We start from the raw sequence: 25,842 nt of genomic DNA, 5'->3' as shown, positions 1-25,842 counted from the left end.
CTCCAGATGCCAGAAGGCTCTGTATCTATTCATCTGATAGCTAACATACATGTATTCCACTGTAGCTCAGAGTAGAGTATAAACATTTTCTTTAGAAATTATTTTTGAAATACATTAGTTTTATATTGCCACAATCCTTTTAAATAAATGTAAACTAGAATAGGAAATTTATAGAGATTAGATTTCTAAAATGTATTTTCATGAATAATTTCTTATTTTTGTACAAATAAAGTGATTAAAAATGAAAACAAAATACACAGCAAAAAACAAGTATGCAAAACATTTTATTTATAACAGATCAACATTTTGACATGAAAGGTAGCCACTTTCAATTTCTCAGGAATGCCTAGAATCCAACAGTTCAGAAAAACAACTATTCAATAATTTCACTATAGGTAAAAGAAATGAATGGTTTTGCCTAAGGCAAATAACTTTATAAGCTTTGACTGCATGGGAAAGCTAGCTTTGCCACAGGAAGTGAATGTGATCCAAGTGTATTAAAGCCAATTTACACAATAAATATGAGAATCATGTATATGCGTCCACTGTGTAAGGCCTCACATGAACCCCTTAGGCCAGTTATTCCATGTCATAGGCGGCACTCTGTGTCACTGTGTAGACAACTGGTCAGTTCCAGTGCGACTGTCTACCAACACAAGACTATATAAATAAAACACAGCAATGGGAACAGCCAGAGTTTAAGGGACCAGGTGGCAACAAACCAATAATAACTTCACCAACATCACTTTCACTTTAGAAGGGAAAAAGGAACCCCAAATGTCCTAAACTTACTTAGTACTTCTCATACAGGATGAAAAAGTAAACTGCAAAGTTTAAATCATCAGAAAGCATCCGAAAATGTGTTATAGGAAGTAGGCATTAAATTTCAGACTTAAATTATATTTTGTTGTGTATTTCAATTTGGGAATAAACAATTAACTCTTCTCAGTACATTTATTCTTGAGCATCTAAATCAAATGTTGTGAAATTCACCCTGGCTACTCCTCACCATGCTCAAGTGTTGTTTTCCTCAGGGAACTCCATCCTATGCATCTACATGTTGGGAGGCTAAACAGCACTTAAAGGATTCTCAAGAGAGATGTGAAATGTTGTAAGTCTCATCATTATCTACTGACTGTAGGATCTGCCATTCAAATTCACCACAGCAGCCTGAAATACTGTGTGAAAGGAATGCATGTAGTTCCTACAGAACATACAAACTCAAGTCCAAAAGGCACAGAGTAATGCTGGTGGCTCTTTCTAGTCAGTTAAGAAATAATAAAAAGTCTGCATTATTCTTTCATAATTTAAATACTTAAGTAATTTCCACTTTTATTACTTTATAACAATGACTTCAAATTTACATTATTTTAAGTACCATTGTAATAGCTTAGAGTATAATACAGATATTTGTGAATATCCCATCCAAAAATAAAAATTAAAAAAAACAAAAGCAAAAAATCCCCTCTTCACTATACATATATATATTATATATAAAAGTTATTCTCAAAAATAAGAACATAGAATAGGGACTTGGTATAGACCATTAAATCAAGTTTCTATTACCACAGTTATAATTCCCAAAGAAATAGATACACAGCAATAATTAAAAGCAGTGCAAATATCTTTGGAGGTTAGGATAAAATTATAACACAAGAACATAAAGTCAGGAAATAAAAAGGTAAGCGCTTCAAGTACAAGGAGCAGTCTACTTGAGGTCCATCTTAGTGTCCACCCGGGCGGGCCTCCCACTTCTACTTCTTCCTCTGAAACACATTGGCCAGCATGGCACCCGATGTTGTCAACTGGCCCATTTTGTTCAAAAACTTGGTCTTTGTGTCTTCACTTACTAAACTTGCAGCAATTGACATTGAGCTAGAAAAGAAAAATTTAAAAAGAATGTAAAGCATTAAAAATTTAAGACAAGGCACATGTGTGGTTCTTTCCACCATCAGGCATGGTGGTAGTGCCTTAACCTACTGAGCCACCTTGGGGACTCTCCAGTTTTTCATTTGTTAGTGACATATTATCATGATATTACACAAAGGTGAGGAAGATTTGTGATGAGAAATTTTTATGTATTATCTTAGATTTGCTCTTTACATGAAAAGCAGCAGCAGTTAACACCACACATGGATCAGGGTTTGCCAGACTTTGCTTTCCAGCTGTGAGGCCTTGAGGAAGCTGTTTATCTACACAAAGGGGCCTATTGGGACAGTGCAAAGTGCTTATAGTACATTATAGCACTCTACAAATGTTGGTAGTTTAATGGTTATCCTTTTGTCTGCATGCTTTGTTCCTCAGGAGCTATCCACCGCTTCCCACCCCTACCTGAGACAGATTTCTTATTGGCCTGGGAATGACTAATTTGGCTAGGCAGGACAAACATAAAGTCTCTGCTACCTTGGAGCTAGAATTATAAGAATGTACCACTACATCCAAAAACCAAAAATGAAAAAAACTAAAACCAAAACACACACACAGACACAGACACACACACCAAATCAAACCTCAAAACTGGTTCTGGGGCCTGTAAAGCTAGCATGGCGAGCAGTTGCTGACTGAGTTACCCTCCTAGCCTTGTGCAGTTCTTTTAACTCTATCACTTCATTCAATTCTTACAGCAAGTCTGGAACAAAGATATTACTTACTTCCCAAATGAGTAAACTAAATCACAGTGAGAATTACACTGTGCCAATAAACCTATTTCTTTGTGTGTGTGTGTGTGTGTGTGCACGTGCGCATGTTCTGAGCAGATAGTTATACTAATTTCAATGAATAGATTACAAATTCATCTCTTCTTTTTTCCAGCAGCCTAGTATGCAGGGAGTAAACACAATCTGAATGACTGCTGAAGACTGCTTAACAGGAAGAGAACCCTGATCAGGCACAGTTTTTCAGTGCCCTGACAACGTCCTGCAGTAGACAGGAAGCCCAGCGTACTGAGTTGTGGTTTTGATCAAGATGCTTTAGATCGTACTTTTGATTCAGTTTCCTTGTCTACAGAACAGAGCTTGCAGTTTCTACTGTAAAATATTCTGAGGACTAAATAAGGAAATGTGTGTGGACAAATCAAGGGCAATGTGTGGCAAGTTACACTCAATTTGCGTAATTTTAGAATGAATTTATGTTTTAAGTGGTGGTGCACACTAGCAATTTCAACACAAATACACAGGAGGCAGAACTATAGGTAAAACACTGGATGGAGTGTATAGGGAAGCTATTTTCATCATAGAAGATGAGGAAAACTTCCCAATATTGTACACAGGCAAGGGACTTGTATATGTACTGGCTTTGGGAGGAGCATGAGCTATGTGTGTGTTTGTGCACATACATCTATATGCTTATTTGTGTGTGTTAGAACTCAGACTGCCTGGATGAAACATTTCTGTGGTCAACCTTAAACAAAATGTGTTTGAATTTTATTTACTGTTCATTGCTCAAAAATCTTAATTCTTCATTGAAAATAATAGTATCTGTAACACATGTAAATTATTCCCATTTTCGAATGTTCAATATTACTGTTAGACATCTGCATTCACATTCTAGCTTGAAACCCAATTGACTCTTTGAATTCTATTTAGCTTTGCTAGAACACTCACACATTTGAAAACTCCCATCCTAAATTTATAGGTACTATTTATTTGACTGGTAAGGCTCAATCCAGTAGCACAATTCCAGCAATGTCTCTGGAAGCCTTTAAACATAAAGATTTCTAGGCTGGGGACTGTAAAAACGACTCAGCAAGAAAGACATTTGTCATCAAGCCTGACAACCCAAGTTCAATTTTCAGATGCTGAATGGTAGAAAGAGTACTGCCTCCTGTAAGCTGTCCTTAAATCTTTACATGTGTGACATTGCGTATTTGTGCCTGTCAGAAAACACATACTGTACATCCATGCATGCACCCTTCCTCAAGATTGCATCAGAATATTTAGAGGGAAGGTACAAAGCATTGACTAGAAATCTCAATCTTCAAAAGGTCACCGTTTCTCATTTTGGTTCTTATGATTTCATTCAATACTTGAGAAAAAGCTGACTTGAATAATTTTCTTTTATTTGTGTTTTTTGAGACTGGGGCTTACTATGTAGCCCTGACTGTCTTGGAATTCATTATGCATACCATTGGTCTTGAACTCACAAAGATCTGCCTGCTTCTGCTGGGATTAAAGGTGTGTGTGTGTCACCACACCTGGCTTGCATAATTTTCTTGTCTTCCAAAGAAGTGATTACAAAATAATACAAAACATTATACCTATAGATAGCAAATTTAGAGAGAGAAATTGAAGTGAATAAGAAGCCTTAAAAAAGAATAAATGTCTTACCCTGGAGGCTCTTGGACAGTCTTGTTTTCTACTTTTTGTTCACATTCTTTTATCATGGAACTTAAAATAACCTGATTAGAAAAGTCACTTACTTTAGTGAAATAAAATTAACATTATCAAATACTATAAACCACAGTCTAAACACGTATAAAAACCTAAAGAGGATGAAGGGTTAGGGACCCCATAAAGAGGCTGGGCCAAGGCTCTGATATGCAAGTAGGCTTATGTGCCAAGAGTGTGACAGTCAGGAGTAGGTACAGAATGCTGGGGAGAAATAGAATCGGAAAGTTAGAAACAAGTGATAGGCAAGGAAAGGAGTGGACAGAAGTGGATAGGCAAGGAGTGGATTGAAGTCAATATCCCACAGAAATTTAATTTCCACATTAAATTCTCCTCATATCAAGTGAAGGAGAGTGTGTTATTCCTACCTTAGAGAGTTGTAGAGGTTCAAGGATATTGAAGAGCCTGATGGAGTATTCCAAGTAGTAAACACACTCCAAAATAAGGTCGAGCTAGGCTTAAAAAGGGTTAAGCATGGCTCTCATAATCTTGCCTCGCCCAGGGAGAAAAGAGTGAATAAAGAGAGATGCTAAATTGCATAAGCCTGGCTCTGCTAGTCACAGGCACTTACCTCATGTTCTGGAGACAGATGTTCCATGTCAGTCCGTAAACATCTGAGGCCCGGTAAAAAGTGATTTACCATTAAATCCTCTGAAATGACTGAGGAAAGATAGTTAAGAAAAAGGGGGAAAAAAGAACCCCACTCCCCAAGGAAATACCACACCAACCAACCAAAAACTTCAGCCAACAGAGAAGAGATCATATAGAAAAAATGCTTTCTAGATAGTGCTTAGGCACAGCAAACAGCATGTGTCAGACTTCCTTCACAGACAGTACCTTTGTGGGGAAAGTTGATACTAACACTCATCTAAGTGTATTCTCACATTTCTATTTATTTTGGCGTTATCTGTTACTCTAACATTCTATAACTTAATTAAATACTATGTAAATAAAATAATGATGATGAACATTCAATTATGTAATGTTAAATTAAGTAAATTCTAAATATGAAATATAAAACATTTCCAGTGGGGTAGGAAAAAAGCTCAGCTGATAAAGTGCTTCTGCACAAGCATGGGGACATGAACTTGAACTTCAAACTGTGGTGTAATGGTGTGTCTGCAATCCTGGCATTAGAGAGGGAGAGAGAGGAGGAAACCTGTGAGAGACACTTTTCAGAACTAAGGTAGACAGTTCCTGAGGACCCCCACCTGAGGCGACCTCTAGCCTTCACACGATGAGCACATGCACTTGCACACTTTCATCACAGCTAAGTTGAAAGCTATGTAACAACATAACGAACGGCAAGATGCTTATAACATCACTATTTGTTATATGTAAGACAACTGCAAAAGATTGGAAGGAAGTATGTAAAAATGTAGAAAGAGATGGTTATTTATCATCAGATTGTTTCTGGATTCTCTTTTAAGATCCACTATGCATTATGGATGTGGTTTAACTGAGGATTATGCTCATCTATAACCAGCAGGCCCTCACATAAGAGACAGCACAACCAATGACAACACTTGTGTATAATTTAGGTTGAAATAACTTGTCTATGGGATACTAGTTGTCCCTAGCTTGTTTATTTCTGAAAATAGTATTTTGTGTATGGATATGTTTGTCTGCATATATCTGTGTGTACCACTTGTGTATCTGGTGTCTGAAGAAGCCAGAAAGGGACATCCAGATCCCCTGTGACTTGAGTCACAAATGGTTGTAAACCACTATGTGGGTGCTGGGACTTGAACACAGATGGTCTGCAAGAGCAGCCAGTGGTCTAAACCAGCTTTCTCTCCAGTCACATGAGTTTTTTTGTTTGGTTTTGACACCTGCTAAGGTGACTTTCTATTGGTCCAGAATGAATCAGACACCAGAATACATTCAATTTACTTTAGGTCCTGGCCATCTTTGAGTTTTAGTTGATTAGCTCCACATTCAAAAGAATCAGAAAGCAGTCACATTTATCAAGAAATAATTCATCTTATTAGTTCACATCAATTCAGGCATATTTTTATTGTAGCTCTTGAGTAAAATAAACCATGTTCAAGTGAAAAAAGAAGAGATCATTTATGAAACTGGCTTAATTTTTAAACAATGAACTTAATTAAGAAAAAAAAGGGATGTGATGCATTACTATTTCCTGGAAAATGTCACTATGGTCATAAACAAAGCTCCTATAATGAATGCGTAACTTGTAAATTCAATTAAAATATAGACGGGGCCAGTGAGAGCCTGAGGTGACCTGAGTTCCATAGCTGACACAAGTACGAAGGTGGAAGAAAACCAACTCTGGAAAGTTATCTTCTGACTTCCACATGCACTTGTGCTGTGTCACTGTGTACAATTTGCATGCATAATTTAAATATATACATGATACAGAGGGCTCCAGCTTAATTACTGTACAGACTTGTTTTCTAGATACTGGGAAAGTACCTCCAAGATGTAAGCGGGTGACCTTTGCATTAGTAGAAAGTGAAATACTGAAACACAGTCACGGAGGCTCAAGATGGCCAGACTTACAGAAAATAGGGAAGTTATTCTTTCAACTCACTTGTTGGGACTATCTTTTCCTCATAAAATCAAATTTTCAAGGACTGGAAATATGCCTATCATTTAGTCCTATCTTATATTAAAAGCAACTCTACTCAGTGGTAAATGATTAAACACCTCCGACTGCCAAGAAGACATTTAGAGATTCATAAGATATGCTCTTGCATTTTGGATAGCTCTGTGATAAAGGTTTTTTTTTTTTTTTTTTTTTTTTTTTTTTAAAAAAACTTTTTTTTTTCCTTTATATACACAGTATATGACCTTCCTTCTCTGTAACTCCCTTTAAAGTACTTGCCACCCAACATTAAGTGCTGTCCTCCATGCGCACCAACTTGCATTCATTCATCTCTCCTTGCTACACACACCTTGTCAAATTTTCTCATCACCCCTAAGCCATCTACTCTCCAGCTTAAACATTTTTAAGGTCCTTCAAGCATGTCATGACATTTGATTTATTAGGCCTACTGTTACCTGTAACTTTCCTATGTCAGTTCTGCAAGGAAGCTTTGTTCTAATCAGCTTTGGAACAATGCAATGAGACTTTCTTAGTGGCTATACTCTTGATGCAAGTACGGTTGGAGTAATGCACAACAAACCCAGTACTTGACTGAATGGGAGCTACTCTAAAATGGCTCTTCTTCCCCTTCTTGTCCTGGCAAGGGGCTTTTTATTTATTTATCCAAGCAATAGTTTATACATACTTAAATACTTGATACTTTCTCGGTAGAGGTTTCTATGTTCTTTAGAAACGATTGGTTTTCTTATTTAAAATTCTGGTTTACACAGCTAAAGTTGTCCCGATACTTTTCCCTTTCCTTGAGGCACCTTTCTTTATAAACTATTAGCTAATCAGATTACACGAGTTTTTGCTTAACTTCTAACGGACCCTTTCACAGTTGAGCTACTAATTCTTACACCAGGGTTCTGACACTTCTTCATAAAAGATTCCTCCTTGCCAACTCACATTAGTTCCTCATCTGTTTCCTCTATCTTCTCTAAGTTGAAAATCCAGCAAGATGAATCAGGAGTGACAGTGACTTCTGCTTTTAGTGGAAAGAAACTTATAAAGGACACAGAGTGTAGTTATCAAACTAAAATATTGGACCTCTTCTTACTGTATGATCTATATTATAAGAAGCATGGCTGATGGCGTCCATATAAGTAGAGCATGTGTAATCAATTACTGACTTGTAATCAGTCCTGAGCAGTGAACCCTGCTTCCTGAGTATTAACAGTCTCACAGACTGAACAAAAGCAACCCTCCATGGTTATACTTGAGTTAAAAAAAAATCCAGCACTGGTGAGTGTCTGTGGCACTCTAGAACATCTGTATCTTATTTCAAATGACCTGTTCCCTCTGGTGAGGACTGTGACCTGGCATGTAACACAGAACCACAGTATTCTGAAACTCTTCCTGGCACCTGCCTTTCTCTATGTGAATCACTAGGAAGTTTAATCTTTTTCTTTTCTTTTTTTTCTGTGATGTAATTCTCTAATTACTTGCTTAGAATTTGCTTTTGTAGTTCTATTGAGAATTCAGCTTTCCACCCTTCCCAAACCCTTATTTCCTTTTCTTGAACTCTCCTGTCTTTTATTGAGAGTCAGAGGCTAGAGTTCACTTGGCCCATCTTCACTTCCTTCCTAGTTTTTCTTTACTAAACATAGTATAGACAGAACATTCAACACAACAGTTGAAGCTCATTGTTCCAGCTCAGTTTTGCTTTTAACTATGGAAAGCAGAAGTTGTCACTCTAGTCTTCAAGCCTTGGTTTAATCATTTATAATCTAGTGGTTGATATGGACCACTGATTTTCTCCTGGTTTGGTTACTAGAGATGACTACCATGTTGGCCCTGAACTTCTCCAGAGAGTAACATTTCTCTAAGAGAAACTCATAGAATTTCACTGGTTAAGTTAAACATTGAGAAATCCAATACCAGAACACGAAAGCCTAGATTCATTCTGCCCTGCATTTATTGTTCATTGTATAGTAAAGCTCAGGGTAGGAAACTCATCAGGGCTTTATAACTTTTATAAAATATAAACAGAGGACCAAAAAGTACTTTTAAAACTTATGAGATGGGTAGAATAAAACAGATGTGGCAAAATTGAACCAGAACTTCCAAAAAGTCTACTCAATTTTCACAGCTGGGTTTTCTGTGGGTTTACACTGGTTTATAGTGGGTTATATCAGCAAATATAGTTCAGCTCAGCAAGGATACAACAACACGACAGTGCACTGTAGGCTTCAAAAAGATGAGTTGCAATGTCCAGTCTTTTCGAATCCACAATTTGTAAGTTGTTCACCAAGGCTAATTTATGTAAATGTGGTATAACAACTGAAAAGGGAAAGAAAAAAGAAATTGTTAAATTTTATCACAATCACAAACATATACACAACTCTCATACTTTACAATGCATAATTATGCTTTTTCTTATAAGGCAAGAATGTATGTTTTTCTAAGTAAGTGATTTGTCATTTCAGAGGTTCTATCACTATAGCTACTGTCCAGTTAGTTCTGAGGACAGGTGACTTCACCTCACCTCTCAATCTCCCATTTGGAAAAAATGATAAACAAATGAACCAAGACACACAGCAGTGGTAATCTTTTATAAGGAAATTTATGTCTAGAAACACAGCATAACACATAACTAGGGTGGGAATAATTCTAAAACTCATCTTCAGTGGGAAAGAAAAATAAGATACAATACCTAAGAAGTCTTTTATTCAAGTCTGATTAGGCAAAAATTTAAAATAGCAAATAAAATAAAGATAAATACATAGAATTTAGATTTTAGGAGACTTTCAAATAAGATCTTAAGGCAGATACAACAGCTAAAGCAAAGAGATTTATTTATTTATTTATTTATTTATTTATTTATTTATTTATTTATTTTTAAATGCACTTGGACCTGAAGTAAATCTAGAAAAAGAGAATTTGAAGCTGGGGATTGAAACCTGCACTGTAATCCCAGTGTTTGGGAGGCTGAGGCAAGAGACTGTCATTAGTTCAGGGACAGGCAGAGTATGGAAACCAAAGGAAGCCAACTCAAATCAAAGTAGATTTATATGGGTCTTTAGAAAGCCTCCAAAGTATGATGGTACACTCCTAGTGGCCCTGACAAGTAGCTGAAAATTGTTCTAGATAAAACAACTGATGCTTGAAATAGAAGCAAGGGACTATAGCAATTGTTCTGTGGTCAAAAGCACTTGTTGCTTATTGGGCAAAGGGCTGGGGTTTGGTTCTTAGCACCCACATGGTGGATCACAATTATCTTTGATTCCAGTTTCAGGGGATCTGATATTCCTTTCTGGCTTCCTCAGGTACCAGGCTTCCATGTAGATATATATTCAGGCAAACACACACACACACACACACACAGACAGATACACACCCCAAAACAAAATTTCAAATAGATGTAAGACCCAAGGTCCAATGGAAAATTGGGAAATAATAGGGCTAATGAAAGAATTAATGTTAGTTAAGGAAGAGACTGAGAAATAATCTAATTATCCAATTTTCCTACTCTTTCTTTAAATACCAGGATTACTCATAAATATGGATAGTTAACAATATAGCATTGTTTTTGATATGGGCTTGATTTCACTGTAAGTCATATTTACAGATTTGACATTAGATTCCTCAAGGTAAAAGCCCCTTGAACAGGAAAATAGGCCAACGGGGTGGTGGTGGTGGTAAGAATCAAATTTCCTTTTTTCCCTAAAAATGTTTTAAAGAGGTATCAGAGACAACAGTTAACTAGATCTATTCAACTAAAGGTTTTCTTAAATTTACCTTTAACTGTTCTTTTGGAACTAATGGGAAAAGAAAAAGTTTTTTGTTTCCTATTATATAATTTTTACATATTTAATAGGTAGGCATCTATTACATGGATAAAACTATCACATATTAGATTTACTTTTTACAGTTCTTAAAAATTCTAGGAGACATTGAAATACAGATAGTGTTTGCTCTGAGAAATAACTGTCAGCCTAGAATTACAAAGGACAAAGCCTCCATGGATCTATGAAAATAACTGTTCCACATCATGCTCATGGAGATCCAGATGGTTTCTTCTTCCAAATCTCCCCTGTGGGTCTATGTAAATAGGTTACATAATGCTCTACCTGCAACTAGATTCAACAACATGGCATAAGCCAAAGACCCATTATTACTTAGCATATCCCTTAATCTAGGTGCTAGGAATTATCCTCTCCTTCAAAGGAACTACTGTCTCAATGTCAACCCACCTTCAGAGCTTTGACTGGGACCTCACGTAAATGTGGTGCTGTAACACTGAGACTGTCCATGCTCATAACTAGAAGAGCAATCTTGTTCTGTTGGTTGGCTAACTAATTATAAGTACATTCACCTAATGAGCAGAGACTCTCATTGTATTACTAAGTGCCCATGCCCTCACAAACCTTTTGGACACGATAGTCCAAATTACTTAATATATTTTGTTGATCATTCTGATCTTAAAACTGGTTAAAAAAAACCAGACTATCAGCCTGGCTATATAATAAACAGTCTATTAGAGAATACACTATTATAGTAGAAACCACACTGACTTAATTGGCCAATCCTATGATCCTCTAGAAAGGATAGCAAATTCCTAAAACTAATAGGACCATAAAGTTCTATCACAATGATAACAAACATGCTTTTAGAGTGTATAACAAACATGTTTTTGGATACCAAACATGCTGGGGTGGGTTTGATGCCACCCAAGAAACTGTTATGAAGGATGAGGGCCACTATAAAGGATACAAAGGAGAATCTAGAGAAAATGAGTTAGCATATGATTAAGTAGATCTAAACACTGAAAATTAAAACAAAGTAGTGTACCAGGATGGCAGCATGCCAAGAGGGATAAGTAAGAGCGTGACTAGCGGCCAGAAGCACAAAAGCATCCATAAAATTTTGATTAAGAAAGTCTCTTAAGCAACTACAGGTGGAGAGCTACTCAGTGTTTTATAGTTGATTTCGGAACACAACAGGGATCAGTTCCAGGATAGTTTTTAGAACACCAAAACAAAGAACAGCAAGGTTTTGACACTCAGACAAGCTCCTGGCTATGATGGAACAATGCAGAACAGGTAGAAAGGTCACTTACACTCATCTCGGAACCGGGGTTCTGCATTAGGCCCGACTCTGCCAAATGTTCGGATGACCTCTGTATGCAAAGAATGCTGGTCTTGGTACTGAGGGTCTTCCAGGAAAGAAGCCAACTGCATCTTCACTCTTTCCAGCAACTTGAAATCAGAAATAGAATATTAAAATTGGAGTATGTTGTTAGGGTGAACAATAAGCAGATTAAAAATGGCCTATGGTAGTAGATTAGTTTTCTTATTTCTCACCCATTATTTATATGTAAGTATACTGTAGCTGTCTTCAGACACCCCAGAAGAGAGCATCAGATCTCATTATGTACGGTTGTGAGTCACCATGTGGTTGCTGGGTTTTGAACTCAGTACCTTTAGAATAACAGTCAGTGCTCTTAACCACTGAGCCATCTCTCCAGCCTTGTTAATTTAGGTTAACAAGCAAATACACCTAACAAAAACTTAAAAACAAGTGGAAAAAAAAAAAAGCCAACTGTATAAGGAAAAGTTGATCAAGTTTTTGCTTTTGTATCTAAGTTATAAGTCTCAAACCATAGTGTAGGTACCAGCTATCCACCCCTGAAGCAGTGAGTCATGGCTGACTTACATCTTACTCACAGTTCCCTAAAAGACATTGTATTTTTAGGATTTAAGACCATGTTGAAATTCTGGCAAGACTGCAAGCATTGCAGAAAGATGTGCTCTTTTTTCTGTTGCTTTGTCAGTGAAATATGTAGAGCACAAAAAGGGGGAAAATATTCTTTCTATAACTAAAAATTTAGTTTTTATTTAAGAATCTTTACAAAATCAAATTTCATTGAATTTCTTATTTTGATGAGTAATATATCCACAAATCACTTAGTTTCAAGTCCACAAAATTTTTTTCATTTGTACTAAATATATTCCCAGTATGACAAAAAAGCAAAAAACCCCTGAAACTCATTTTTTTAAGTTTAAGAATTTTTATGTGTATGAGTGTTTTGCATGTATGAATGTATATGTATGTATGTATACACACACACACACACACACTATTTGTGTACCTGGTGCTTGGAGAGGCCAGAAGAGGGCATCTTGCTTCCCTGAAAGTGGAGTTATGGATGGTTGTGAGCCTCCATATGGGTGCTGGGACCTAAACCCAAATTTTTTGCTAGAGCAGCAAAAGCTCTTAACCACTGAACCATCTCTCTAGTACCTTGAGAAGTGTGTCATATGTAAGGTTGCAGTTAGGCACAGAACATAAAGACTTTGATTCTGAAACCATAGTTTCAGAATCAAGAAAATCTTCATGGAGAAAAATCTTGCTGAACACCTGAAGCAGGGAAGTCAGGGTTTACAGTGGTACAAGCCACAAGATCTACATAACATATTAGAGGATTTTATAAGGTAGCATCTATGACAGTTATTAGGGTTAGGTCCCTTCTCTACTTCATCTGTACAAGGGAGATAGCTTTGTTTTCCTAATGTTTTATGGCAATAAAATATGTACGCTGGGCATGATGGTGCACATCATTAATCCCAGCACTTGGAAGGCAGAATTCTGTGAGTTTAACAACAGTTTGGCCTATACAGGAAACATCAGACCAGTCATGGTTATTTAATGAGATTTTATCTAAAAGGAGGGGGAAAAAAAGAATGTATGTAGGTTGGTTATATCCAGCTAGGGTAAAGTTAATTTTTTAACTGAGAATTCTAACAATTAGTCTAAACTATGGTACTTTTAAATTTCTGGTAAGTAATTAAGAAATGCCATAAAAGTTATGATGCTCCCTGACCCCACCTTTGGGTATGTCATCAGAAATCTGTCATCACCACTGGCACAGAGTGTAAACAAATGTCTAGGTCCTACCTCTCTCTGAATAACTGTTTCCATAATAGTGCCAAATGCTGGGATTGTAGCAATCCTGACAGAGCTGTTAGAAATCAAAAAGGAAAGAGACTGAGACTTCCCTGAAAGACAATAGGATTATCATTAACATATGTATCAAAATAAGCACAAGGTAGAAATCCCACATTAGTCTCTAGCAATGACAGTTAAACTTGTAAAGAGCAGACCAAGAAGAATGCTCAGTAAGACAGGCAGGATAACTCAGGGTCACAGTCTGTGAACTCACAATTCAGGATCACCGGACAAGGTAACAAGGGCCGGAGCAACCCGCTTGTCAACTAATGCTTCACTCATGCCTCGAAGAGTCAGCTGTAAACCAGTCAACATGCAATAAAAAATGGTTTGGTAAACTGGAATGAGAACTGGGTTAGCTGTGACTGAGGATGGGCAGGCAGACTCACTGGCCTTTCTTGCTTTAGTTGTCCACTTAAGACATTAAAATGTTAAGCCTTTGGTTCATGCCACTACACTCACTGGTAACAACCTGTTAGTGAGATTAGCAGAGCATCCTTTCTTGGCTTGAAGAAATAGTCCATCAGCATGTTTTGGTTTTGAAAGTGTTTATTGATTATTCATTCTAATACTTTTTTCTCTATTATATGGCCTCTAAGTTAGGCTTATTGTGAGATTGACTTAAAATACAACCTCAACGGTGTACTAATAGCAACATGATAAAGTTGAAAATCAAATAGGCCTATAACCTACTGTTACTATTTTCAAGTGACTATTAACAGCATGATGGTTATTTCTCACCAGGCACATTAGGAAAGGAATGCTGGACATGGAAGGCAGGGACAACACTTACATTTCAGGGTCACTGGAGAGAGTAATGAGAGCAGGAACAACCCTCTGAGCTACCAGAGTCTCATTCACCCCCTTCACCAACAGCTGATTGGTCAGCACAGGGGGTATTCACAGGTGGTGCATGGAAAGCAAACAGTGTGCCACGGGAAGAAGAGAGGAACAACCAAGAGAAAGAGAGAAAACACAAAAGCAAAACCAAAATTAGAAGCTAAGCGAATACTGCTACTAGAGTGCTTACCAAGGCATAGAAGGCTTAGAAGGAAAGAAAGCTTAAATTGCCTAGCAGTCCACAAAGAGGCTTGTCACCATTTGGATGGCAGTTTGTTCTTTAGGTCAAAGATTATACTCAATTTTCATCTTCAATTAAAATGCAAAGAAAAGTTTCCTTTTCTCTCTTTTTGGTTTTATTGAGACAGGGTCTCACTATATAGCCCTGGAACTCACTATGGAGACCAGGATGGCCTTGAACTTACAGAGATCCCCTTGCCTCTTGTCTCTTTTGTTGGGATTAAAGGCATGCACCACTATACTATACTCAGCTCTCAAAAAAACAAACAAACAAACAACAAAACCCTAAAATGGAGACATACTGTATTAATAATAACTAGTTAGTTAAAATTATTAAAAGTCAACTGAGTAGGATTTTATTATGATCAATAAAATACAAATAAACATTTTTGAAAGCAAACTTCAAAATGGCTTGTAGCCATCACTAAAATGATTCTGTTTTACAGTGAGGATATTAAAGACCACACAGTAAAACTCCCAACCTGTCCTTACACAGCCTTATCATCTGAGCTGCAGACATAAACTGCAACAATATGTCTGGAGTGTTCAACCTAGACATTAGCTTTGGGTTCAAATTCCAGCTTTCTCCCACTATTAGCCATGCAGCTTTAGATAAGTTACAGAATCTCAGGACTGTTTACTTATCTGAAAATGCTGAATTTTGCATTTTGCAAGAAATATTGCATACAACACAGGGTATGCATACAATATGAATTTAGTTATAATACTACTCAATAATATATGATTTGGAATTTTTATAAAAAGAAGTCATTTAATTACATTTGTTAGTTTACTTCTGAAACCGTCTTTTTCTTATAATTTTCTTAAAGCTTATATAAATTTTAAAGTACAGGGCTGGCAAGATGGCTCAGTGGTTAAGAGTGCCAACTGCTCTTTCAAAGGTTCTGAGTTCAAATCCCAGAAACATGGTGGCTCACAGCCATCCGTAACAAAATCTGATGCCCTCTTCCGGAGTATCTGAGGACAGCTATAGTGTACTTACATATAATAAATAAATAAGTCTTAAAAAAAAGATAAAAAATTTATTTTTATTTTATTATTTTTATTTTTATTTATTTATTGAGGGGTTTTTCGAGACAGGGTTTCTCTGTTTAGCCCTGGCTGTCCTGGAACTCACTTTGTAGACCAGGCTGGCCTCGAACTCAGAAATCTGCCTGCCTCTGTCTCCCGAGTGCTGGGATTAAAGGCTTGCGCCACCACGCCCGGCAAAAAAAATTTTTTGAAGTACATATAATGAACAAAATCAATCTCTCTTTCGTCTTAAAATACTTTGGTTAGTACATGATGCTAATTTTTATAAAACAAGAGGGTAGCAGAGCATACATTTTGTTTTATAAAGATTACTGAAGTCACTGCCCCCAGATTCAGAATGTAAGCATATCTAACTACTGAATCCTCATCAATCTGTTCATTAGTTGTAGCTCTCAGAGCTACCATGGACTTTCATTATCAAAATCACCTCTGTGCATGTGCTAGCATTCCTCTTATAAAGCATGAAAAACTTAGTTAACATGTGAAGGTATTTAATCTGCAATAATCCATTACCATTTATCAACCCATTCATCCCAGAATCAATTTCAGCATTCTGAAATAATTTATTAAATGCCTATATTAATTAGGCAGGAGTAAAATGACAAAAGATATTTTGTTATTTTATGAGTGATATTAAGTTCAGGTAGGAATAAATAGGACAAGGAGTTCAAATTCTTTGCATCATAAGATGGTTTAAGTTTGAATCAGCAAAGTCTATCTTGATGCCTGGTATCTGGAATTCATCATTTCAAAGAGGGCAATTTAGAGGACAATTTAATTTCTCACTGCTCTAGGATCCTTTTGGTAATTAAAAAAAAAACCCTAGAAAATTAGTTAGTAATTTTAGGAGTTATCAATTACTAGCTATTTTACATTCTGTACCTTTTGATCTTTATGTCTGGTGAGGCAAATACAGAACATTATCAAAGTTTTTGCAGATGAAAATCTCAGACTTGTAGAAATGTGCATTTGTTCAGGGTCGAAAGTAGAACCAGACAACAGACTGACTCATTCTTATTTGTCTTAACTGATGTCGGTCCTTTCTTTGAGTTAAAGTCTAATGATATAGTTCAATAACCTCACGATTAATAGTCACATGATGTCTTTTTTTTTTTTTTGTAGTTTGTCACTCTAGAAGGTTACTTAACATGAAAGTCACTGTGTTCCTCTAGAAAAGAATTACATTAATTTTGTACTTCAAAAAGACATGGCATCTTGTTCAGCACCAGGAATAACATAAGCCCATTGGGTTTCTCCATATCTTGCTATCTAAAAACAAAGCTGAGTTTGTGTTACATTTCAGAAGTATTTCAAATTAAATTCCCAGTATATCAATTTCTCACTTCTATTATTAAATCCTGTTACTTTACTTTTGAGGTAAGCTCTCAGGTAGTCCTGGCTGGCCTTGAACTCTCAGGCATTGGAGGATGACCATAAACTTTTGATCTACCTGCCTAAGTTCTGCAGCACCACATCTAATCTTATGTGTCCCTGGGACAGAACACAGAACCTTGGGCATTTGAGTGGCAAGCATTCAAGGCAACAAACAAGCTAAACCAAAAGTGAAATGGGGGAAGCTACTTTTATTTATTTGAAATGCTTGAAATATACATACCTTTCTAGCAGTCAAGAGAAAGAAGTTAGTTTTTGGGTCTTAGAGTAAAATTGCATGAAGAGTATATTAATGACAACTTTTGAAATGACACATTTTTCTTTTGAGAGGAATGAAGAAAGCCATCTTCATGGTAATGTCCACTTTTCAGCACACTGAATAATCAAAGTTACTTATCCATGAAGGAATTTGTACAGATAAAAACATCAAAATTACTCTGGCATTGACTTCAACAAATAACCTTAATTATAGATCGTCTTAAAAACAACAACAACAACAACAACAACAACAAAAAAGGACACAACTTTCAACTTCCTGGCCAAGAGAATTTTATTCAGGTTTGATTAATCTAGTTACTGAAAATTATAGAAAGCAAGTATTTTAAATATGTTCAGTATTTTATCATTCTAATTGCAGTTTATCTTAAATTATAGAGAAATTCTTAAATTTAGGAAGATTTTAATTAATTCTTCTCAAAAACATTTTAAGTTCTAATCCCTAATAGAGAAGCTATTTGCAACTGATCCCTGGCTGAGCGAAGGAAAAATCAGTTTTCTTCAATGGAGTGTCACTAGGTAGGTATATATCAACCACACTCCAGAGCAGGGCTCATGCCCTCTTTATTGTTGTTTGAGTTCTTATTGCTTTCTTCTGTTTTGATTTTGTGTTTTCTTGTCCTATTGATTTTCTTTCTTTTTTTTTCTTTTTTTTTTAAAGAGCGTATGAGTTTAAATTTTTTTTTTTTTATTGTTTTTGAGAGAGACAGAAAGAGCTTGAAGTTGGATATGTAAGAGGTGAGGATGATCTAGAAAGAGCTGAGGAAGGAGAAGAACATTACCAAAGTATAGTATGTGAAAAAAATTAAAAAAGAATCACAGGCATAAAGAGATAATTTTAGCTTATAGATTCCTTACAGAGTTTTAATATTTTGTGAAGTAATAGCACAAATTACAAAAACAATGACATGTCAACCAACATTTATAACAGCTTGTTTGTTTGACACCATTTTAAGGGCTTTACTAGCTCACAGAATATTAACAAAAAGCTGGGCAGTGGTGGTGCACACCTTTAATCCCAGCACTTGGGAGGCAGAGACAGGCCGATTTCTGAGTTCGAGGCCAGCCTGGGCTACAGAGTGAGATCCTGTCTTGAAAAACCAAAAAAAAAAAAAAAAAAAAAAAAAAAAAAATTAACAAAATCATTTGAGTAGGATATGTTTAATCATTATCTTCATTTTGTAGATGAGGAAACTAATGTATAGACAAGTTTAACTCTGTCTTAATAATTAACAAAGTTGGTAGAAGAGATGGAAACTGAACTGAGGTAGCCTGGCTCTACAGTAAAACTGAATAGCATCAATAGTAAACCAATTGAGGACTCCAAGATCTGAAAATAAGAACATATGTCTATAATATGTACTACCTAATGTGTAAACTAAAAGGCATTCTTAGTTATCTATCATGTTAGGAAGATAACAAGTTAATAAAATTTAGGTATATTACAGAACAATTTCCTGCCTTATAAGCAGTCAGTGACAGGGATCCTATTTCAGATATGATATGTGAAGAAATACTATAATGGCAAGTAACTGTATTTAATACCAATAAGAATACTACAACTTAAGCAATACTCTATGTTGTTTTAGCTTGAGTAATTATTTACCTCAGTAAATAGGAAAGGACAATCAGAAACATTTAATAGGACGCCATTCAAAGAAGATTTAAAGGAGAAATGAAATCAAGAACAACATTTAAAAGAACCAATAAGGCTAGAAAACATTCTTTAATTTGCCAAAGCTAAAGTTCTGCCCCATCACACAGTACACAACTAGATTCTACTTAATGCCACATATCAATAAATACTCACACACATATAACATGGTATTAAAACTTAAACCTTTTTCTTTTCCAAAGGAAATCACAAATAGAAGCAAGACAAGAGAATGTAACATACCTCAAACATCCTAGCAGCAGTACACCTGACAAGTGCAGAAGTATGAACAACACCATACCATAGAACAGTTAGCAACAGCTCATGATAGGCCGGGTTTGCACTGTGGACGAAAAATGATAACATTAAGATCTAAGCCACATGTCCAAGTGCTGCATCGAAAAATCACTATGTGTATATATATTTATTACACATATAAGCACATTAATGATAAAACACTGGCAGAGCATATGAATGAAATGTACGTTTATTACATCACAGCTCAGATCCCACATAAAGTACCTTTATATTTAATTCAGAATTTATATTTACATTCAGAATTTATATTATATATTATATAATATATTCAGAATTGCACTTTCTAAGCATCTACAGTTGTGACAGAAATTCTAAACAATAGCATGAAAACTAAAATTACAAATAAAAACAGGAATGGTAGGACATTCCTATATACAGAACATAGGAGGTGAAAGTCAAAGGATAGCAAACTCTAGGCTAGTCTCCACAATGTAGCCAGCCAAGGTCTATAAAAGCATGTTTTGTCACATGGTTGTAGTTTAAAGCCTATTCAAATAGAAGATGGTGTTATTAGTGAGTGCACCTCCTAGGGGCTCTGGCCTGTATCACAGCTGATGTGAAGGGTAGGCAGGAGGATTGCCAGGTTAAGTGCTGCATGAGCTATAGCATGAATGAACTCAAGTCAAGGCCTGCTAGGGCAACTAAGTGAGATTCTGTTCACAACAAATGAAAAAAAATTAAAAAGAGGCTCCATGGGAGAGCATTTGTCTGGCATGCATATGGGTCCAGATTTAATTTCTAGTACCACAGAGAAAGAATGACTGAGCTGTAAGTACTCCGGTAACCATGACTTGTGATTAGAGAGACTAAGCACATTACAGGGAACTGAGTAAGGGGTCTGTGAGGCTCTCTCTCTCTCTCTTTTTTTTTTCCTTTTTTTCATTCTGGGAAGCCATTTAAAAAAAATCTGTACTTGATCATATTTTTCTACTAGCTTCAAAGTAAGTACTAGTCTGTACTGCTTTTCTCATAAAAAACTCACAACACACTGACTACAAAATATTTAAGAATAATCTAGTAAAACCCAAACCAACTCAAAATGTAAAATGTTAATTCTTAAAAATAATAGTTATATGATTAGGTTTAATAATTCCTTCATTGTATAAGTCTATCTGAAAAACTATATATACCTTAAAACAAAAAAAATCATATATCTTATACTATGTTTCTTCTCTAGCTGTTTAAGCATGTGATAGCTCCCTTCCCCCCTTATGGAAAGCACTGTCCTGCTTCAGTCTGGAATGGGTGCTCCTTTCATCTTTTAAACTCCTAGGTGGGACTTCCCACTGCTATCACTCAGGCGCTTCCCTTCCTTGTTTAAGACTCAGTTTCCCAAGTCTTACGTCTTTTTCTTTAATATGTTTTTAAAAACAAAAGCAAAACAACCTATAAGCTACTTTGTTTTTACCCAAGTTCCACAAAAGAAGCCTTCAGGCTGTCAAGAGGAGCATGAGACAGTGAAAGCAGCGTCATGACATCTTCCAAGAAGCCAACTAACAGCTTTCGGTCCTCTTCCTACAGAGGAAAAATACTGATGATGAATTCCCAAACAATTAAGTAGAAATAAATGTCATAATTACCTATCTTTAATAAGAAATGATTACCACATGAGGATAATAGATCCCACTTAAAAATATTATTCATTAAGTGTATCCATGGTTACAAAGGTCAAAGGCTATCATAATCTGATCTTGCTGTCCAATAGAGTAGCCAGTAGCCATGATTATTTATATTTACATTAAAAATGTTAAGTAGCATAAAAAATTCTTTAGCCACACTAGATAACAGCCTTAAATACTGAGGACAGTAGCCTTGGTATTAAATGACTCTGCTATATAGCTATATACTATATACTATAAAAGTTTCATTGGTTCATCTTGATTTAAGGTATAATATTTTATTAAAATTTATATTACCAATTTTAGTTTCCATAAATGGTAGCTATACACAGCTAATACAAACCACCAAAACAGTTGCCTTTCTAATGGTAAAAAGTTCCAAGAATTATGTTTGCAGTATCCAGTGGTGAAAACTCCAGTTACTCTACAGTTCAAGTTTGTGATTAAAAATAAATTAGTAACATTTTCAAGCCTTATTCAATGAATCACTATAACTTTTAAGAAATGAACAAACCTGTAAGATCACAGGTAAAACTAATCTGAATGGAATGCATAAGGGAAGGAATCTGATACTCTCCCAGGAAATAAATGCATAATTTAAGGACAAACAGCCAAAAAAGATATAAGTCAAGGACACACCAGAAGGTCCAGAAGGAAGACTGCACTACATCAAATCAAGATGAGATAGAGAATTTCATCTGTCAGGGAAAAGGGAAACTCAACTGATGAAACTACCTCATCAGATTGCCTATAGGCAAGTCTGTGGGCATTTCTTGATTAATGATTCTTGTGAAGGGTCCAGCCCAGGTGGGCAGTGCTGCCTGAACAAGTGGTCTTGGGCTGCATAAGGCTGCACAGGCCACGGACGGCAAGCCTGTAAATAGTATTCCTCCATGGTCTTTGCTTTATTTCTGCCTTGGTTTCCCTCAAAGATAGACCATGACTGGGACACGTAAATCAAATAATCCCTTTCCTTCCAAAGTTGTTTTTGGCAAGGCCTTTATCACAACAGAAGAAAGTAACAGAAACCAAGTTACCACTAAAGTCAAACAGAGTAAATATAACTTTCAGAAACAAACTGGAAGTCTAAAAGATTACAGTGAAATAAGGTCTAAAAATAGACTTTCAAATGAGCATGGAGTCTTTTGAGTTTTTAAAATTAACTGTAATTACTTCCCATTTAAAAAGTATCAAATAGTATTGATTTATATAAGTGAGAAATTTCATGTGTGTGGCCTAGTACATGGTGGGCAGTACTCAGGCACTAAGCTACATCCCTAGCCCTCAAGATAGTTCTTGTTTACTAATGTAACTATAGGTTGTGGTTTATCCTAATACAAATAGTACTTAGCAAGAAGAACCATTAACTGTTGGTGTATGTTTTCTGAAATGAGCAACCTGGGCAATCTGTGATTACTACCTCAATTTATTAAATGTTCTGTGATGGAAAAGCTCTTATCATTTTGAATATTGTAATATATTTAGATTTCAGAGTCACTCCAGGGATAGGTCCTTACTCATAATAGCATTAAGTATGTTTTAAGTAACTTTGTTGCTGTTACTTTTTTCTGTTGTGATTAAGGCCAATACAAAAACAACTTTGGGAGGGAAGGGACTTACATGTTCCAGTCCTACTACATGCCATATTTTGTATCTGGTAACTTATCATGCTTTAAAATATGGTCAAAATCAAACCTCTATCACAACTGTGAAGTTAAAAAGAGAAAAATATTCATATCAGATTTGATACTATGTTGACCTAACTTCCAAATCAAGTGGAGAAGAAAATAGTATTATACTACTGTTCACAGTGCTGTTTGGATTTAACATAACTTCAGGAGTATTTCAGTCAATGCTATGTGACTGAAAATATTATGACATCATAGAAATTAATTTAAAAAATCTTTAAGGAATACTGTGCTACTTTTAACAGAACCAGAACTTAGATGGCTGGTATTTACGGTGAGTTTTAACTGTGATGCTTATAGAATTCAAGGGACAAAGAAGCTAGGTATCTGTGGGTGAAAACCCAGAAAATAGTCAGAGAAAACATGCCTTTTCCTTCTTATGATCCACCTGCTAATATACCTTGACATGGATCATGATATCTACTTAAAGTAACAGCGAATACAGTGTGACAGTCTATTGCCTCAGCAGTAAGCAATGAGCCACAACTCCTAGTTTAGTTCCCTATGCCTGAATCTGGGTTGGGTTTGTGACTTATTTATACTAAGTTGTGTCAATTCTGAGACTAACGTTTAGTCCAGCACATTCTACTTTCATTCCACTCATGTTTTTGAATCACCAGGTCAGGTAATGGAAGACAGACAGAGGTCCTTTCCTGTGGGTGGTAGAGCTCAGTCACCCTTGCCAACGTTTAGCTTATGCAGCATGAATGACCATAGAAGAACCAGCAAAGGTCAGACAGGCTGACTGCAGAATCATAAACCAATGGTTTAAAACTGCTGTAAGAATACTATGTCTTGGGGTAGTTTAATATATAGAGGTAATTAAGAAAAATAAAATATTACTAAAGGGTACCCTGGTAAAAACAAGTTTCTACTGTATTTTCTAATTTGGTTTATCTAATACATGTACTGTTATTTATTTATTGAAAACATCATGTAACATTAAATTTATTTGTTAAATTGATACTTAATTTGGAGACTTATTCAAATATGCTCATTATAAAACATTTCCTAAGTAACACTTTTGTTTTTGTTTTCTTCTGGGTAACATTTTCAACAAAGCAAGAGGTTTTGGGTTGAACTCAGCAAGCAAACATCAGGTACTGTCTAGTGAGAAATCACCTTTACTGCAGAGGAAGACTCTTCTCTTACCTGAATGTAACACGTGAGGACTCCTGTTGCATAAATGGGGACAGTAGCTTTAGTGAGGACCCCATTTCCTGCTGAGGAATCTAAAATTATTAAAATATTTTTAAAAGTTCTAGTATACTTTAAGTGTAAAGACAGAAAATCACAATTGTATTTAAAAGCACAACTATTTACAAGATTCTTTTGGGAAGCATTTTGGTGAAGACAACATTCTGTGTTGTTAACCACAACTTAATACTTCTGAAGTGGCATTAGCACCCACACTTCTAATAGATGGAAAGTGAACTTAATAGCCAAATTGGGATAGACTCCTGTTTCTAGAATAAAAAACCAAAAACTTACTTTCTTTTTTTTTTAACTTTCATTTTTTTTAAAGATTTATTTATTTTATGTATATGAGTACATTGTAGCTGTACAGATTGTTGTGAGCCATCATGTGGTCTCTGGGAATTGAACTCAGGACCTCTGCTTACTCCGGTCCAAAAATTTATTTATTATTATATGTAAGTACACTGTAGCTATTTTCAGACACAACAGAAGAGGGCATCATATCTCATTACGAATGGTTTTGAGCCACCATGTGGTTGCTGGGATTTGAACTCCAGACCTTCGGAAGAGCAGTCAGTGCTCTTAACTGCTGAGCCATCTCTCCAGCCCCCAAAACCTTTCTTTAAGTCTCTCAAGCACCCATAGAGCCAGGTCTTGGTAAATTTGTATGCTTTTAGGTTGTAGCATTTTGTAGAACATAAAGGCACTTAACTAAAAGTAGTACCCAGATATACATTTTTTAGCTTGTTTTATCTTGGGGATTCTACTTTCCAAAGGCCTCAACTATATGTACTGTAGGCTTTTGGTCAGACAGTGCCCTGTTAATGTTCATGGAGGAGGAATTAGACTACATAAATGAAAAGAAAGAAAAGCAAGAGATTCCAACCATGACTGTGTGACATATGACCACTCTCTAAGAGTTGTTGTCTACAAATAAAGTAAGAGTTAAAAAGAAAACTTCCAGGGCTGGTGAGATGGCTCAGTGGTTAAGAGCACTGACTGCTCTTCCAAAGGTTCTGAGTTCAAATCTCAGCAACCACGTGGTGGCTCACAACCATCCATAATGAGATCTGATGCCCTCTTCTGGTGTGTCTGAAGACAGCTACAGTGTGCTTACATATAATAATAAATAAATCTTAAAAAAAAAAGAAAACTTTCAGACATGACAATGAGGTAAATTATTTAATTCATTTACTGATCATTACACACTTGTTTTAATTAACTTCTATGTTCTTAAATTTCTTTTTGATGTTGTTGTTACTGTACCTCTATTTTTATAATTTATTTAGTTCCAGAGCCATACATAAAGAAATTGAGTTGATTTAACAATTGTATATGATTTCAACAACAAAACAGGTTTCACATTAGTTAGCATTTAAAGTTTATTTTGCTGGTAAAGGTAACTTTCATGGGAGGATATTGGTGTCAGCTGAACATGACAGTGGTAGTAGAAGATTAAATCTGGGCTGGAGTAAGTGGTATTTAGCAATCTTGACTTTAAAAATGGAGTTAATGATCATTTTCATTCTGAACAATTAACTATTCACAGCTAACTTGATTTTAAAAGCTGTCAATTCTCAGTAATTAATTTTTTCTTTACTAATTCATCATCAGAATTAGT

General features: G+C 35.8%; 1 protein-coding gene across 11 annotated transcripts in view; it reads right to left on the bottom strand.

The window, feature by feature from the left end:
* Positions 1-265: 265 nt before the first annotated feature.
* Positions 266-25,842, bottom strand: part of Relch (RAB11 binding and LisH domain, coiled-coil and HEAT repeat containing) — an 89,298-nt gene continuing 63,721 nt past the window's right edge. For 4 of the 11 annotated variants that reach the window (XM_029483563.1, XM_021158988.2, XM_029483577.1 and 1 more), the window contains 10 exons: positions 24,177-24,256; positions 21,126-21,232; positions 19,643-19,742; positions 14,738-14,820; positions 13,894-13,957; positions 12,056-12,194; positions 9,160-9,276; positions 4,957-5,045; positions 4,326-4,396; positions 266-1,875 (listed from right to left, as the gene is read on the bottom strand). In XM_029483563.1, coding sequence (XP_029339423.1) covers positions 1,755-1,875; positions 4,326-4,396; positions 4,957-5,045; positions 9,160-9,276; positions 12,056-12,194; positions 13,894-13,957; positions 14,738-14,820; positions 19,643-19,742; positions 21,126-21,232; positions 24,177-24,256 — 971 coding nt within the window. In that variant the 3' untranslated portion in view covers positions 266-1,754. Of the gene's footprint in view, positions 1,876-4,325; positions 4,397-4,956; positions 5,046-9,159; positions 9,277-12,055; positions 12,195-13,893; positions 13,958-14,158; positions 14,242-14,737; positions 14,821-19,642; positions 19,743-21,125; positions 21,233-24,176; positions 24,257-25,842 lie in introns of those variants that run through there. The other 7 variants (XM_021158994.2, XM_029483566.1, XM_021159003.2 and 4 more) reach the window with 5 other exon arrangements.

This window comes from Mus caroli, chromosome 1 (assembly GCF_900094665.2).
Source record: "Mus caroli chromosome 1, CAROLI_EIJ_v1.1, whole genome shotgun sequence".
Classification (NCBI taxonomy): Eukaryota; Metazoa; Chordata; class Mammalia; order Rodentia; family Muridae; genus Mus; species Mus caroli.
This window is presented reverse-complemented; position numbering and strand designations above follow the sequence as displayed.